The sequence below is a fragment of the Ciconia boyciana genome, chromosome 4 (assembly GCF_034638445.1).
Source record: "Ciconia boyciana chromosome 4, ASM3463844v1, whole genome shotgun sequence".
In the NCBI taxonomy this organism is placed as follows: domain Eukaryota; kingdom Metazoa; phylum Chordata; class Aves; order Ciconiiformes; family Ciconiidae; genus Ciconia; species Ciconia boyciana.
This window is the reverse complement of record NC_132937.1, coordinates 51,916,723-51,933,124: the sequence shown is the minus strand read 5'-3', so window position 1 is coordinate 51,933,124 and position 16,402 is coordinate 51,916,723. Positions and strand designations below refer to the sequence as shown.

Here is a 16,402-nt window from a genome sequence, read left to right as displayed (position 1 = left end):
AAGTTGGCAATGTTGGCTGACCTGTCTCTACAGAAATCAGGTAGCAGAGGTGGCCGAGCTGAAAGCTTTGTCATGGAGCATTGTTGGTGAACCACACCTTGGAAACTTGGGGAGAGTGAATGATAAAACCTCTGGTTTTTCTGTGTGTTTTGTCTTATTAGTAGCTGCCTGTCATACCTGATATGATGCACAGATTTCAAAATATGATGCACAGATTTCAAAATATGATACACAGATTTTAAAATACATTTTCTGGGGTTTTTTTTCCTTATAAAATTATGTGACTGTTGGCATTTAAAGTCCCAGGTATAAGATAGTGGTGGTCCATATGCAAAAGACTGAACTTTGCAAAAAAAAAGAGAGTATGAATACAAGACCAAAAAAGCCCCCAAACCACAAAACTTAAAGTCATTGATGCTCCATTTTCTTCAAAACCAGAAGACTTGCAAGGAATAGTGATAATAAAAACTAGATTAATACTTTGCTTAGGTGAATGAAACAGTCTAGTATCTTTAATGGAAATACTTATATAAAACATCCTGTGAGCATTGTAAAAAAAGGGAAAAAACCCAGTTATTTGGTAAGGTATTTGGAAGTAGTAATTTTAATTTGCTCCTGATACCCTAACGATCTACAATTTTTTTTGTTGTTGTTGCTTACTTACAGCATTGATGGTATATATTTTATTGTACCTGCTGAACTTTGAACAATATTTAAGCACATCAATAGAATTAAGTTCTCAAGTACTTTTAAGATCATTTGGGTCAATTTTTTGCTGTACCTATGAAGAAGATACTCAGAATCCACTAAAAAAAAAAAAACCAAACCCCTTATTTTTTCATAACCACAGTTCCGTGATAATAACCATTTTCCTATGGACAGAAGGTGAGGGGAAGCTGTGAAAATCTGAAATCGGTAAGCCTCAATTAGGAAAATACAGTCTCAGTCCCTACGTGAGAGCAAGAGCATATGCAACAAGTAAACTTAAGACATGAGTGAGAGTGTGAAAAAGTGAGTGTGTGTGTGTAAGTCTGAAAACAAGAGCTTGAGCCTGAATCCCAGCCACTCATTACACCATTGATACTAATTCCAGTGGGACCACTCATAAAAGCTGGCATGATGGGTCTCTTTTAGAGCATGTTGAGTATTTGCAAGTCTTTCACAGACTCTAGCAAATTTTCATTGCCAAAGTGTACATTTTAGCTCAGCTATTGGAAAATATATTTTTATTCCCAAATATTGTTATTTATATATTTTTTTAACAATCTTTCTGTGTTAGTTTTACGGGTTAACTGTTACTGTAACATTCCATTTACACTACCCAGGCAAATGCACTAGGTTAGCATTTCCTGCTTTCGGTCTGTTATCTTGACACATAAGCATAGTACAACAGCTGGTTTGTTCCTGGAGATGCTGATGGGAGCTCTGTTCTCAGAGTGCTGAATTTCCTTCTCAGCTCTAGCTGTAAGGGTGTTCAGCCTTCCAAGCATTATTTTTTCCCCCCAGCACCACTCCGGGTTTATGATAATAATGCTGATAAGGCAATCAAGTGGGATAATCTCTGTTTTGTGAAAGAAATAGGAGGGGACTTGAGAATGGGTGCAGACTGCTTTTGTAGCACAGTACGTTGCGTGTGTTTGGTATCGTGCAAACACATAGCTAAAGTAACAGCAGCATTGCTGTGGCAAGCACGTTTTGGCAAACACAGACACCTGTTAGAGCAATGGTTCATACCCTCTGCCCGCTGCGCCTGCCCCCCCCCCCCCCCCCCCCTTCAATGTTTTGGAATAGAAGTATCAATTCATTAGAATTTAAGAACAAAAATGCTGAAGTGTCCTGTAAAAGTAAAAAGTATTCATAGAAAGAAAAACTAATGATTTCTGGTCTTTATCAATTTAAATTGCTAACTCTCATAGTTTCGCCCAACTCTGTAATGCAGAAAGATGTGCAGAACATTATGTTTCCTCTCCATCTAGGCAAACATGTTCAGAACACTTCCGAAGAAATTAATTGTATTCAAGCCAGACTTGCATGCTGCCATCCCACAGGAAATGGGTCAGCAATCCATTAAGATGCCATTAGATAATCTAATTTGGAACTTAATCTCTAAATTAACCATGCTCCATACTTGAAGCATACTTGAGAGAAAGAAAAAAAGTTTATGTTTGAATCGATAGGGGAGCCGAAGCGTGAAGAAGGCTGTTTGTTTTTTCTGTAGCTGTGGTCACGTCTCAAGCCGTCTGGTAACCAGGAGAAACCAGACATGATGTAATTCCAGATTGAACTTGAACTTCAGGGACTTAGAATGGGGGAACAATGGACCATAGGAATCAATAATGTCCATTTTCCACATGATTATGTTTGGAGCTTTAAGTTAACCTTTATGGGAGAAGCAGCAAGAACTGCAGTGTGACCAAAATGAATGAGATGATCCAGAAGCAAGATGTTAAAGTAAAGAAAACAACTTCAGTAATATTTTCTGAGCAGCACTGCAGATTCCAGCAGGATTAGAAAAGTTCCCGCTCTGCAGTGAACTGGTTGCCTGTTCTGAGCACTCTTTGTTCACTTAGGTAGGACAAACTTAATCTTATGTTTCCTGTCAGATGATTTTTGGCAGCACGGCTAGGGAAGGAGGAGCATATTATAGAGAATTCCCAAGTGTAAACTGTATCTTTAACCCCTTGGTTACTCCAGTTTTCTACTTCTTGATCATCTTACCTTAATTGTTTCTTTTGAAGCAGTAAAAATACACTGTTGGGTTTTGGTTGGGTTTTTTTTTGTGCAGTTAGGATTATCTGCATTATTATTTACTCATGCTAATTTGATAAATAAGCTTTTAGTCATACTTCTTTAAAGTGCTAAGGTAAAAAAATCTAACAGATTAAAATTTGAAATGGTAATATTTGGGGAAAAAAGCGGTGTAGATGTGGAAAGTGGAGAGTCAGTTTTTCACAGGCGACCCATTGGTCTCTGAAAAGCTGAGCCCACGTTCTCCGTGGTTTGGCTCTATGGGAGGCAGCCCTCCACTCGGTCATAGCCCCCTCTGTGCACGTGAATGTTTGCAAACCTCCTTTGGCCCTCTCCCTGCACCAAACACTCATGCATCCATGGTCCAGAGCACAGCATGGACATGCACCATTTCTCTGGGCCCTTCCTCTGCTGTGGATTTTCTTTGTTAGTGGTGGGCTCTGTGGCCTCTTCCTGATCTTTCCTTACCTTTTTTTGTTAACACTATCACAAAAAGGGGTCTGCAGGGAATAGAGTAAGTATCCTTACAGCAGAATTTCCTTTTCCTTCCTCTGGGCATAAATCAATAGGTCTTTACCTCCTCCATCTGCTAGATAGGTGGTATGTGCCCACGAAACTATAAAAGTCATCCTAAATTAAACTGAGATATATTTAATATATCTCTTGAAATAAATGCTCACCTTGGAGGTGAAATTTGGCAGCTGTTTAACTACAGATACCAGTTTAGAATGGTAACAGAAGTACCGCATTAAATAGATGCCAGAGGGGTGGTTATACTTTTGGCAGAAATGCACAAGTGGGAATTTAGCCAGGGCACTGAGGTTAGCACAATTGTGTTTCCAAAGCTCATACGATCTTAACAATTAGAAATGGTAAAGTTCCCTGTACTTGTGTGGGCGAGCACTTGCCTAGTACAGAGGTAGATGAACCTTGCTTGGTGACTTGCTAGTGCCACTTCTCTCAACACCAAAGGCATTTCTATCTTTTCTGTCCGAAGACTGACCTGGCATGATCTGATCTACCTTGTCTAAGCTAGTGTGTTCATGCACAGGGTAGTAAAGCTGCAAGGAGGAAATACTGTTTTAGGTGTACTTCCCAAATGGTGAAATACTCTTACAGACTTCTGAAACTGTAATAGAAAGAAGGTAGTAACTGGTGGAAAATAAGAATCTTAAAACCCTTCAGATTTAGTCAGGTCTGATTGGATTTATTTTTTATTGCATTTAGTTAATTGTTTAACATTATTATACTCTTTATGTTATTATAACCTCCAAAGCGGACTTTATATACATCTAATGTTAGTACTGCTTGTGGTCCATGCCAGTAATATTTTAATCAGAGGTTCTTGAAACAGCAATTATTATCTTTAAGAGGAAATCATGGCAGAAATCTTGATTGAATTAACATGTGAAAACTGTAATGGAAACTGTAATGGAGAAGGTTAACCCTGTAGGATGCTTGCAGAATTTTCCTTTGCTATTTTATTACATTTGAACAGATAAATACATTATACTTGCCATTGATAGAAAGGGAACTGATGACTGTATAACACACCTGATAGTCTAGTTATGGTGAGAGGAAACTGTTTCTGGCAGTGAAATTACTTAGAGGTATAATGCTTCAGGAAAGTAGTCCTGTAAACCATACTGTCTTTCACAAAGGCTACTAGTCTGAATCTCACAGCAATATCTGATGGTGCTTCTCATGTAATTTCCTTCAAAACTTAGCCTAGAGCAGTTTTTTGGAGGTCTCACTTCACATTCCAAGGGACAGGCATTTATATTGTAACCTCTGTAAGCGCAAGGCTCATAGATTTCCTCAGGAGCAGTGAGCTGGAGGGTGGGGTAGACCTGCTTTATTCCACTCACACATACAAAGCTTTCTTACCTGAAAGAGAAGCTGTGTGGACAGAGGGACATCTCATTAACTTCTGCAAGGACAACCATCTTGCCTGTGTCCTGGGCAATGGAAAAATTTTGTCTTCCCCCGTGTTGAGTCACTTAGTGAACAGAGACAGAGCATTGCTTCTGCTTTCGTGAAACCGAGGGTTGGAAATTTACCTGGGACTTACGCAAACAGCTGGGTATTGTGGTGAAGGGAAAAGTGTTTTCCCCTTTCCTCCTGTTGCCAGCTGTGTGGGCCCCCAGGCAGAGTTTGCTTTGCAGTGCTTCTGCTAGGTGTAACTGGTGCTTCTGCTAGGATGCGCTGCAGGGAGAGCGTAGATGGTTTCCATGGCAGAAGCTAAACTCTGCGATGCTCAGAGAGGCCCCTTCAGAGCAGGTTTGAGAAAGCTGACAGAGGACCTTGCTCTTCTGGGCTGTCAGTCTGGCTTGGCTGCATGCAGGAGCACTGGGGAGCTACAAAGCAGGGCCTGGCTCATATGATAGTTGAAAGTTCAATTAAATTTACTGTAAATGTTATGGGGTATGTGGGAATGTTGTATAGACAGCCGTATATATGCAGCTTAGCAGAGCCTAAATTATTTTTTTGGTTATTCTTTGTGTCACAGCTGTTCTCAGAGCTTTGTGCTGTGATTAGCGCTATTCACCTCAGTAAGTTTCATTCAGGTTTCCTCTTTTGTCTGCAGTAAACACTTGGCAGTGGTATCAGGACTGGGGTAGCCCAAGATAGAGTTACATCAAACTGCAGTATGATAAGGTTAATTTCTAAAATACAACCGGAGCTCGTCAAGCCTTGAAGATCATGGCTTAGGAAGTGCTGGCAAACAGAGGGGATAGCCTGTCCTTCCTGGCTGCCAGCAGGGCCGCCCACTGCCCGGCGGGCGTGTGTAGGTCAGGGACTTCAGCCCACCTTCAGAGGTGTGGGAGCGGTGGCTTTTCCAGCCACGCACGCGGACGGCGTGTCGCTGTCCTGGCCCCGCAGGTCCTCCCTTGCTGGTACCGCCGGCCCTGGCGGGCAGCAGGACGCTCTGCGCAAGCAGCGCGAGAGGCTTCGAAACTCCTGTGGGATCTGCGCGGTGTTAACGTGGGAGATTTATTACTCCCTGAGGATTCATAAGCAGCATTGACAAATTCGTTGCAATCCACATTTTTGTTATGGTCGTAATATAAGGTGGGAGACTTGGAAGGTTTAATAAACACCTGTATTAAATTTGTAGGTCATATGGCAACAACAATCCTATTAGTCACTTGCTACAACTTATTTTTATTGAGCATGTTCCACAAAATCAAGATCTCTGTCTCCTGTATGAAGTAGTAGATAAGAAAGCTGCTACAAACAGTAGTTTGTTCTTTATCAGCATTGACTGCTTTCCTTCACCCGCCATAGTCATTAGAAGGTTGTCAATTTTCAAACAAAGAAAAAATTCACATAGACATGTATCCAGCCACTGAAGTACACTGTAATTCTTCAGAAAGATAACCTGGAAGCTGTGTATTTAGCTTTTGCAACAGAAATTGTTTAAACACCATGTTGACCTCACACAAAATTTACATTCTTTTAGTTAGTGTTCTATTTTGTTTAAAGTTACTAAACACTAAATCCCATGTAATAGGACAGCAAAGAACTGTGCACTGTAAAACATGTATTCAGACTGATCCTGAGCAAACAAACCTGCTTGGTTTTTTTATTTTTATTTGTTTTTACAAATGGCTGTGCTTGGAAACGATTTGCATTGTGTCTGTTATTTCAGAATTTACTTCTTAACATCACTGAAATCCAAAGAGGAAGGAACAAAAAATGCATTTTAAAACAAATTATGAAGGAAGATAAAGAATAAGTTGAAACAATTAAGCCTCTTAAATGAGGTTCTGGTATTGAATTTTTTTTTCTGAAACATAATCTTTTCATCAGATCATATTGGACAAATCTTTCATGCATAACTGGGTTTAAGTCTTTGTGAATATGTCAAGATTTGCAGTGTAACTGTGATTTTTGAATTTCAAAAGGGGTTATTTCTCCAACAACAGAATTTATTTTATTTGTAATAGTCAATAGAATTAAAAAAAAGGAAAGAAAAATCTTTAATTAAACATATTAGCTGATCTTAGATTTTGAAAATATAGCAAGATTTTTTAAATTTCTGAAGAGGTTAAAATTTCCCAGATTTTCAGGTGACTTTCAAGAATATACACAATGGGAAAAAAACCCCTATTAAATAATATTTGTACTTCAGGCATTTAAAATACATCAGGATATTCATATTTCTTGTATTTCCTTGAGGAAAAAAATTAGTCCTGCTCCCTTCAGAATTTGACCATCATTGAGACAACAGGTCAGCAATTTTTTCCACTTTTTTTGTGTGTAAAACAGAGCACCTGAAATTAATTGTTAGGAATCAAAATAGTAAATTAACAGGTTTAGAGAGGTAAAGAGTATCAAACAGGAGTAAATGACAGAAGCTGTTTGTATTATTTTTAATATAAAAGACCTGAGGAACATGGATTTCAGACCTGTATTTCACAAAATAAGTTGACCTCTTTTTTAAATGTTCATACAGCAGCAATGGAAAGGATCACATAAATCTGCCAAGTGAAATGTAGTTATTTCGTACACATTTAAAATAGAGAAAAAGGGTCTGTTTTCCTTTTTACACCCGATGCCACAGAAGTGCATCTGCTCATCCAGGGAGAGAGCAGTGTGGAGGGGTGACCAAAGACAGGGAAGGAAGAAAGCTTCCAGCATCCATCCTCCAGAAGACATGTATCAGAGGTTTTAGTCTTCAGCTGTGTTATCACGAAGCTTATCAGTCTAATCCCAGTGTGTATTCCCAAGTAAGCTGTTGTGTTTGTGGAAACACCTAGTGTGGAGAAAAACTTGATACAATGAAATGTGGAAGAAGCATGTGTTTGCACACTGTATGTCCAGTTCTGGTGTTAGTTGTTTGGCAATGATTGCTGACATAATGATGCTGTTTTTCTTCTGAATAAATTCGATGACACTTTCTCTAAAGTCCGTTATTTCTGGGTTGCCAGAATTACATCTAAGGAAAAGGCTGCTCAGGGTCTGCTCTGGGTACTGAATAGAGGCAGCTGGGGTCTTTCTTTGAGTGTCTGTCTTGCAAATACTGTTGGATACAGTACCTACTACTAGTTGGTGCCTGGTAAACACCTGAGTGCCATTGGGACTTAAGCTCCTCAGTGACAGAGTGCTTTTGAAATGATGAGTTAAGTTCCAAAGTAATTGGATTGCTTTTGAAAATATTTTCTCTCTCAGATGTTTGTTGAAAAATTTATGGTACTCGCTGCTGTCCTTGACTCACAGCTGCCCTTGGCTGCAAGTGTTTACATGATTGAGCCCTGTGTTATCCAGTGTTCCTTAGGCACGGATACCTCTTGGGAAAAATCTGTAAAGAAAGCAGGTTTTTTGAATATCAAAGGCCCTCTGTTCTCATGGGGACCCACGCACCTCAGAGGCACATCTTGGGAGTGACACGAGATAAACTGTGGGGTTGTAAGAGCGTAGGGAATTGCACAGGAAGCTTAACCACTGAACCTTTATATTGTGTTCTTGAAAAGAGGAAAGCTGTACACTGTACTGTATTTCAGTAGCTCTTAAATAACATCCATGGTGCCATATAGTGTCACTTGTATGGTTTAGTTTTGTCTGCTCTATATATTTGCGTCTGAAATTTTTGGGGGCTTTCATAAACAAACAGGCCACTTAGTGTAAGACAGCAGCAATACTACTTGCAACTGAGATCAATGCAATTCTTTTTCTTTCAAATAAGTAATACTTTCACAAAGAAAACTGCGAAGTAGAATCTCAAGTAATATTCACAAATTTGTTTTCTTATTTTCTCTTAAGTAGTGCTATTAATAATGAATATTGGCTTAATGCTGTTTCAAATTAATTGTGTTCTAGTTTTTGCAACATGTTTAATTTATGTTTTGTTTTTTCTCTCTCTTTCTCTCTTTCCTTATCTCTTTCCCCTTTTCAACAGTCCTGGTACCTGGGCTAGCTTGGTTCCTTTTCAAGTATCAAGTAGGACACCGATCCTGCCAACAAATGTCCCAAATTATGGTTTGAACATAATTGGAGAGCCTTTCCTTCAAGCAGAAACAAGCAACTGAGGGAAAAAATTTAAAAAAAAAACAAACAAAAGCAAAATTAAAAAAAGGAAAAAAGAAAGGAAGACAGGACGAAAAAAGAAACTGAAGAAAGAAGAAAAAATAGACCAGCAATTGCAGCTCTTACAATCACTAATTCCCTTATGGTTGAAACTGAAATGACGTACAAAGGGTCGATGATATTTCACTGATGGGTAGAATGCAGCCCCTGCTAAATAGCCTTTGTTATATGAAGTCCGCTGGGAAATAGATGTTCTGTCTCTGACAATATATTTTAACTGACTTTCTAGATGCCTTAATATTTGCATGATAAGCTAGTTTTATTGGTTTAGTATTCTTGTTGTTTACGCATGGGATCACTATTCCTGGTTATCTCACAAAACAAAGGCTAGGCAGCAGCAACAGAGCTGCAGGAGGACAAGGGCCGTGAGCCAGCCATTTTCTCAACACTCTGATTTCTAAATGTTTTTAAAATAAGCTCTGTAGCCTTTAGTTATCAGTATGGATTTATTAAACTTTGGCCCTTAATTCAGCCTTTTCTAGTGTGTTATGCAGTTTGAAGTTTTCAATCAGTATGAACACACAGGCTCTATGGAAGAAATGCCTCTATGTAGGTAAAAGTGTTATCTCCTCATGCAACAGTAAAAACGAAAAGGAAAAAAGTGAACGTTTTCCCCACTAAAGAAACACTTACAGAGGCAAGTGCAATTTAAATCATATCTAAGGGGTCATCACTATAAGTCCTTCAGCCCTTGGACTCTAAATTGAGGGGATTAAAAATAGAAATAAAAATTACTTTGAACAAACTTATTTTTCCCCTCAGTTTTTGAGGGCATTAAAAGGCATTAAATCAAGACAAATCATGTCTTTGAGAAAAAGAAATCAATGGAAACACAGCACTTATGTTGGTTTAGCTGCTGCCTCCACAGAGGGGTAGGATTTATTTATTTAAAGTTACTGCTTGCATCAAGAACCCATAGGGTTTACATGTTTCTGTAAAATCTGCATCATAGAGACAAAGAGATAGGCAAATCCATGTCACAAGGGCAAAGCTTACCGTTTACAAACTGGTAATACCAGGATGGGGATATGTTATATTTAAATAATGCACTCAATGTAAGTCTAATTACAGGGTGCTGAAAACTTGCATGGTGCTTTCAGAAGTTAGCCTTGTTCCACAATTTTCACATATAGACAGTAATATAATGTGCATGGGCGGACATTTTGCCTCTATGTCTCTTTAAAAAAAACAATTAGAATACTCTTTCCAGTTATCCTAATTTGCACGAAGATATAATGTCCACATTACGTGCCTTGCCTTGAAATCTAAAAAATGGAAAAAAACAAAAAAAGAAAAAAAACACAAAAAAATTGACATCACTACACTTGTTTTGCTGCATTTATTATCATTTTAAATCTTTACCATTTTTATGACAAAATATTTTGTACTCCAGATGGGAAAAAAGTGTGACATCATGGATTTTTTAGACAGTTATACCTTTATCTCACATTTATAAAGCATATCATGGCTGTGTATAGTTGCCGCTTAAAAATTGTAATCGACCAGCAATATTTTCAGTATTTTGGTGTTTTTTCTATTAACCTTTCATGTTTTTCATCTTCCAATTAATATTGGGGGGAGGGGATACAAATTTATACGAATTATGCAATACCAAGTTTTGCCTATGTAGGTAGTGCTTTTAGCTGTATTGGTTATTATAGGTAAGTACACAGATTTAAAAGAAAAAAAAAAAAAGAATAATGTATGCTTTTTTTGTTTGTTTTAATTGACCAAAGTGGGTACTGCTATTTTTGCAGTGTGATGAGGTCCTTTTCTGTACTGAGAGGTGGACAGGGGATTTTTTTTTATACATACATATATATATATTCTGGGGTTGGGGGGGAGGATTTTTAACACTTTACAGTGTAGCTGTGAAGCAGTGCACCCTTAGCCAGGCAAGGGCTGCAAAGCGACTGTTCTGCCTACTGTGACAAACCTTCAAATCGGTTCCCTCTTTTTAACTTCCCACCTGGGGTGCAAGCTGAAATCATTTCTGGATTTAAAAAATAAATAATGAATTCTGTTGGAGGCAGACTTGACTTGAGGAAATTGTTTTACTTTAAAGTTTTTTTTCTTGAGAAAGAGAAAGAGAGACAGACAGACAGACAGAGAAGGAGGTCAAGACCCACAGTGAGATGAAGCCTTTTCCATTCTGGCAAAGATACTGCATCCTAAAGTGTTCACGTTAGAAAATGTTTTTAGCTCAGAATGACAAAGATGCTTGCTTTGTCTAGGAAATGCATGTACAGGGCCAAAATCTTTGCGGGCATAATTCCACTGACTCCAGTTGACTCCGGAGTTGCTTCTGCAGAGAATTTGCCTCCCTTAGTCTGCTTGACTGGTAAATATTCCTTTTTTTTTTTCTCTGCGTCAAATCATTCTTTTTCTTTTTTCCAAGTTTGTTAACTCCCAGCATCTGAATTACCATTTTCCGCCTGCTCAGGCTGTGTCAGAGGTTTGCAGTGTCTTCTCATACAGCAGGTCAGACGGAGGGCTCTGGGCTGTTGTGGGGAAGGAGTTTCGTAATGCATGGAATTAGACTATGATGTAAATAAAAGTGTATTTCCAGTAAAATCACATTTTGCAGATCAGTAGTGCACCTGTTGCTGGAGACCTTTTATGCACCAGGCATCTTTGTGATGTATGGCTCAACACAGGGTGAATTTTCCTTAAAAGCACATCCTTTCATTAGGGTGCAAGCAGAGGAGATTATAGACTTGTGGATGTGGGATACCATGGTGGGAAAATTCACCCCTTTGTGGTTGTCTCTGCATTTTGGAGGTTTTTCTACCCTGGAGCAGCCCAAGAGGTGCTGCTCCAGCAACAGCCGCCCCACTGGGCGCTGGGCAGTGGCACACCACAGTCAGTCCCTTCTGGCTCCGGCCAGCGTGCGGCGGCTAACGGGTTGTGCTGGTGGCACATCCCCACATCTCCAGCAGGAGATAGGTGTGCAGGCAGGGCTTGAACAGCTACAGAGACAGGCGCTGTAGAAAAGCAAATCCTTGAGATTTATCTATAGCTAAACTGAAAAGAGGAAAACCTCATGTGAAAAGATAAGACACCAAAAGGAAATGAAAATCAACTTTATGTTGTTCTTTTTTTGGGCCCTGTAGTAAGTGAATTGGTTCACTAAGCACATGGCCATTGAGATTACCGAAATGTGCTAGACCCACCTAGAGTGCACCTCAGGCTGTGGCCTGGTAGAACAAAGTATGTACTGTCCTTTCCGCACGCCACTGATACTGAGCCATCGGGGAGCAGAGGGGTGTGCTGGGGGGCTGTCCTTGAGTGCTGTTAGCAAGGTGACCCCCTTAAGCTTTTCATAGCACACGAGGATGAAACCGAAACAAGTTCAGGCTTCAGCGTGCAATAGTCAAAATGATGATTGGCCTTGTAGGAAGATGGATGCCCTTTAAAGAGCTTTTTTGTTATCTCTGACCTCTTGTATGATGAAATTGAGCTTACAGATGCAATATTTTAAAAAGCAAACTCCTTCCTTCCATGTGAATGAATTGGGTTGTTAAGCAACTGTGGTTTTTTTCCACCTGCCTCTCTAATAGAAAAGCCTTTTTTGAAGAAAATGAACTTTTTGTTTATCGTAGGTTTGGTTTTGGGTTGTTTTTTTTTTTTTTTTAAGCTCAGCAGTCAAAAGATTAAGATAAGATTGAGAACTCAAATCCAGTCTCTGGCCTCCTCCTTCACCAGGAAGTGTATTCTGACTAAATCGAGCCACCCCGTTCTATGTGCACTGTTCTGCCTTTATTAAGTTGCTTTGCAGCCCTGGCCTCATGGCTGTGCCACTGAAGTGTGTTTCCCCTGGAGTGACATGAACGTTTGAGGCTTGACTAAGGAAAAAAAAAAAGGCAGTGAAGGAGACTGTACATAAAGACATGGCAAAAATATTAATTATAGCAATATAGTTGTGGGGTGATGTTCAGGTGGGCAGCTCCATTGAAAATATGTGAATGAATTTGTGAAGCTGCAAGTAGCGAGAAGAAAGGAGGATCTTCTGAATGAACCGCCTACCTTGTAGACAGTAATTTGTACACTGTATAGTTTTGTTAAGAATTTTTTTTTAATTAAAATACCCTTGTTTGTAAAGCTAACTTTTTAACAATTATAATGGAAATGCATGTCATTTCCATTTTTAAAGTAAACAAGAATATTCCTTGTTTGGAAACTGGACTTGGGTTAAAACTCTCCAGTTTCTTAATTTATGTATTAAAAAAAAAATCTGTCCATGTTAGGAGTTATTTCGCAGATTCCTGTGCTTGAAAAGCATAGGTTACTAATCCTTTAAAAATGTAAATGGAGAAAAGTTATATTTTATGAAGGTTATTTTGTTGTATTTAGTATTGGAAAAGTTGGTTTTCAGAGCATTTCAAAATGTTGGAAGCACCACTGTCTTTTTATTAGTATATATGGCCTTTAGCAAAAGTTTTTGTGATTGTTACATGATGGTATTTAAGATTAGGTTCACAGAGCAATTCAGGATAGGCAGAGAACTAAAACAGTACTTATGTCTCACATAGCTGTGTCCTCAGGGAGCAGAATTTTGGATTTGCAACTTGTAGCTTCATAAGGACTTAATGAAAGAGATTGCACAAGGACATACTCAGCTGTGACACCAGAGTGTGTTCTGTACCTAAATCTAAATTATATTTACTGTGTGAGATTATGAAGGCTGCAGAAAGTTATCCCATACTCAGTGTACAGTATTCACTTTTAATGAAACAACTCTCGAATGTTGCTGGCAGTAAGGCCCCAAGCATGACATCCAATATAGTTTACATGATCCTGTCAAGGTCTTTTGTTAACATTAACCAGCTGCATGCTCCTGGACTTTTTTATTGGGTTTCTATAGAAAACTTAAAAAGAAGAAAGACAGAGTAAAATCATATGCAGGCTAATCAAGTTAAACAAGAAAAGCTCAAAAGTTGAATGTTCTACTCCATGCTGAAGGAGCTGAAAACTGCCTCCTTCTTATTTGCACTTTCTGCTAGTTCCCCAGTTTTTTCTAATTCCTCAAAATTGTGTGGGTGTGGTGGAGCACTGCAGTTGGAGGATAACACGGACCACTGATTTTGCCCTTTAACCCTGCACAATGACCTTTGCATCAGCCAAACTTATTGCCATGACAACTCTTTGTACTGTTTCCATGCCACAGCTCTGTTGGTCACATTAATAGTAAAGGGGACAAGTTGGAGACGGTCAATTTTTACATTTTTTGTTGCAATTTTTTCTTCAATGGTTGTAAGTAGTTGGTTTTTTTTTTATGATAAAAGGGTTCACTAGTTATTACTCTTTAGAAATATCTGTGTGTTGCAATTCAAATGTATGTTGAATTTGTGAAAAGGGCTTCAGTGCCACTAGCATAATGATATCCTAGAATAAGCCTTCGATACTTTTATTGCATGATACGGTAACAGTAAAGCAAAAGGTGGCCTAAATAAATGGAGAGCAGTGTGAGCTAGTGACACTAAAGCCAGTCTTTGTATTACTGTATTTTTGACAGAATGGTTTTGAAAACTGTGCTACAGGGACTGATGTGGCAAATGTATCTCTATATGCAGAAGGAAGTTTTTTAAGAAGTATGGCTTATTATGCATTCTTCATTGAGGGCATTGAAGTTGCATGGACTGATAAAAGTTGATGCAAAATGAGAAAGAAACAAAAACCAGCAAAATGTTTACCAAAAAACTCAAACAAATGAGCAGTGCCTGTTCAATTTCACAGTCTCTGTTGAGTTCAGTTGTAAATATGTTTCAGATAACATTTTCTTCAAAAAAAAAAAATCTCTACAGCATTGTAGAATGTGAGGGGTTCCTCAATCCCAGGCATAGGCTTCTCAAGAGCTGCATTAGATTATGTCTTCATCAAGCTGTTAATTTGTGCTTATATCATATAGAACTTTTAGTAAGCTGGGAAGAGGCACCCCATCTCAATGATATTTCTCTGAGAACAACTTTTGTAGGGCTGTGTGTTTCTTTAGATACATTTAGTACAACTGTAGGTGACAAGTAGTCAGTTATTGCTTGCTAGCTACACACCAGGGTTGATCCATTTTAAAACTTTTGGCATTTTTCCCCATACTGTAGGCCATAAATCCTGAAGGTTACATTTTAATTAAAAAGGAGGTGTGTGCACAGTCTTTGTGTAATGAACCTTCACTAGTAGGATGCATTACAGTACAGCTACTTAATTTTGGAATTAGGGCCCTCTGGCATCAGACCTGTTTTTAGCCTGAGTGTTAACAAAGGTTTTTATTGTGCCTGGTTGGAGGATAATAATGTTCTTTTTGGTACTTTTTTTTAGGTTACAAATGAACTCAACTGCCACAAGTTTTAAACTGGTGTAAATCAAGCTTGACTTAATGTGATTGTTACTGTTATATCCAGCCTATACTGCTAGCAGCTGCTCATACTGCAGTCAATTACTGGAAGCGGATATATTTCCTATGCAAAAACTGTTTAAACAATAAAAATGAGCTATGCTACAGACCCTGGTCTTATGTTTTCTTTTCTATCTCTAAGAGTCATAATTAGTCATATCTTAGAAACTAACCTTAAACCTTGTACTCTGATAGCATGGCACAACTTACGGAGTTCTGTGTATACTTGGCTTAGATTTAACATATTTGTTTGCATGAATTTAGGCTTAGCGGTTACGCTGAAAAAGGAGGAGAACAGAAACAAAATGAGGTATAATCAGATAATCAGCTCAATTTAAAAGTTTGTTATTTAGTTTTCATCATCATGTTTTACCAGCCCTAGTAATTATACAGGTGACCTGAACTGCTTCTCCTGTGGTGTAAGATTGAGCATGATAGCGGAAAGGCAGGAGACTTCTGTTTTCTTTCAGTGTTATTGACCTGTGAGAGACAGTAAACCTTTGATTTCTTAACAGCCTTCATGATAACATTTTCATTAAGTAAAGAGAGCAAGATCCAATGTTCCCAAAATTCTTCCTGACTTCAGAAAGCTTTGTTTTGGGTCAAGGTCTTTGACCTTTACAAAAGAAGAATTCTTTTTCATAAGTGTGAATTACCTGTATATATGGGATGCTTCATTCAGCTCATGTTCTTGGAAACACATTGTTTTCTTCTTATACCATTAGGAATCAATAAACCAGTAGCAACAGTCAGCAAGTAGCATGAATATGGTCAAGAGATGACTGACTGGATTGCAGTGTAAAGACTTAAACTGGATTATACAAAAATCCTCAAATTTTGCCCCACAGTGAAGCCAGGCAACTCTCCATCTACTTAGATAAAAATATTCTGCAGGTTCTAGAGCATAATCTTTATCCAGTTTCAACCATTAGTGTGAAAAACGCAAAATGGTTTGTTATTTTCCCCCACTGGTTTGTTTACACAAAGACCATTTGTTTATTAAATGGATTAATTTTTCTGTGAAAGGCCCTTTGTTGTATGTTTGTCTCTCCAAAACAAATTGTCAGACACTGAAAAGTTAGGAAATTCTGTCAATTTGTCCTGCTAGAGTTTCCTTGAATGTTGTCATTTGGACATGATTTGAAAAGTATATTAAGGACTTCAGGTTCGATG

General features: G+C 38.5%; 1 protein-coding gene across 6 annotated transcripts in view; it reads left to right on the top strand.

Annotated features, from left to right (window-relative positions):
- The window catches only part of NFIB (nuclear factor I B), a 182,480-nt gene extending 167,153 nt beyond the window's left edge, over window positions 1–15,327 (top strand). For 3 of the 6 annotated variants that reach the window (XM_072859930.1, XM_072859933.1, XM_072859929.1), the window contains one exon: window positions 8,651–15,327. In XM_072859930.1, coding sequence (XP_072716031.1) covers window positions 8,651–8,780 — 130 coding nt within the window. In that variant the 3' untranslated portion in view covers window positions 8,781–15,327. The remainder of the gene's footprint in view (window positions 1–8,650) is intronic. The other 3 variants (XM_072859934.1, XM_072859931.1, XM_072859935.1) reach the window with 2 other exon arrangements.
- Window positions 15,328–16,402: the final 1,075 nt, after the last annotated feature.